The sequence below is a fragment of the Eimeria mitis genome, genomic scaffold, assembly GCF_000499745.2.
Source record: "Eimeria mitis Houghton genomic scaffold, Emh_scaff5350, whole genome shotgun sequence".
Classification (NCBI taxonomy): domain Eukaryota; phylum Apicomplexa; class Conoidasida; order Eucoccidiorida; family Eimeriidae; genus Eimeria; species Eimeria mitis.
Genome location: NW_013573628.1, coordinates 2,519 through 3,729, shown reverse-complemented (window position 1 = coordinate 3,729; position 1,211 = coordinate 2,519). Strand labels below are relative to the sequence as shown.

Sequence of the window (1,211 nt, the reverse complement as noted above, 5' to 3'; positions counted from 1 at the left end):
GCTGCTGCTGTCAATGCCTGCAGTCTGTAGTGCCCATGCGTGCAGCTGCTGCTGCTGCTGCTGGTGCTGGTGCTGCTGCTGCAGTCGCCGCTGCAGCAGACACAGAGCAGCATACCTGTCGAGACAGTCTGTCTCCACCAGCAGCAAGCCCCAGGCCCGCTGCATCACCGGCAGCAGCAGAGACAGCAGAGGAGACACATCATCTTTGTGTACTTCCAGCAGCAACTCGTCGTGTATCTGCAGCACCACCTGAGCCCGCAGCGGCCTCTCCAGCAGTCTCCGCTGCTGCTGCTGCTGCTGCTGCTGCTGCTGCTGTTGCTGCTGCTTAGTTGTTGCTGCTGTGAAAGGAGATGCATAAAGAGAAGGAGACAAAATACACGCTTGCTGCTGCTGCTGCTGCAGCAGCTGCTCCACTCTCCCCGTTACATATTTCATTATGTCAGCAGCAAGACCTTGTATCGGTGTATTCATAGCCTGTCTCCTACACCGTCCCCTCCCGCTGCTGCTGCTGCTGCTGCTGCTGCTGCTGCTGCTGCTGGTGCTGGTGCTGCTGGTGGTCAAATACCCCCCCTGCAGCAGCAGCACCTGCTGCTGCTGCTGCTGCTGCTGCTGCTGCTGCTGCAGCGGGGCTCCCTTTGCAGCACCAATGCGCTGCAGCAGCGCAGCTAGGTGCGGGTGTATGCGGAGACAGTGGGGTGTGGGGACTGTCTCCTTGAGGCGTCTGTTGCGGCCTACAAGTGTCTCTATATTTCCTGTATTTTCTGCGTATTGTGTATTTGTCTCCATTAGGGTTTTTACTCCTTTATACTCCATAAAAAAACATTTTATTAAACCCCGAGCCTCACGAACGGAGACACCNGGGTTTTTACTCCTTTATACTCCATAAAAAAACATTTTATTAAACCCCGAGCCTCACGAACGGAGACACCCAGCTGACGAGATAAACCACCCTCCGTCTGCCCGTATAAAATACCTATCATACACCACACACTACAAACCCTAAAGGAGACACTAAGAAAACAAGCTACAACAAGAAGAAGAGACAGAAAAAGAGACAGAAAAAGAGACAGAAAAAGAGACAGAAAAAAAGACAGAAGAAAAGGAGACACTAACCAAACAAACTACAAGAGGAGACAGAAGGAGAGATAGAAAAGAGAAAAAAAGAGACACTAGATAGACAAACTACGAGAAGAAGAGACAGAAGAAGAGAC

General features: G+C 51.7%; 1 protein-coding gene across 1 annotated transcript; it reads right to left on the bottom strand.

The window, feature by feature from the left end:
• Positions 1-10: 10 nt before the first annotated feature.
• Positions 11-813, bottom strand: EMH_0081500 (DNA polymerase I, putative; the record flags this gene model as incomplete). Its single annotated transcript, XM_013500393.1, has 2 exons — positions 11-17; positions 116-813. The coding sequence occupies 2 exons, from the start codon at positions 811-813 to the stop codon at positions 11-13; spliced, it is 705 nt and encodes a 234-aa protein (XP_013355847.1).
• Positions 814-1,211: the final 398 nt, after the last annotated feature.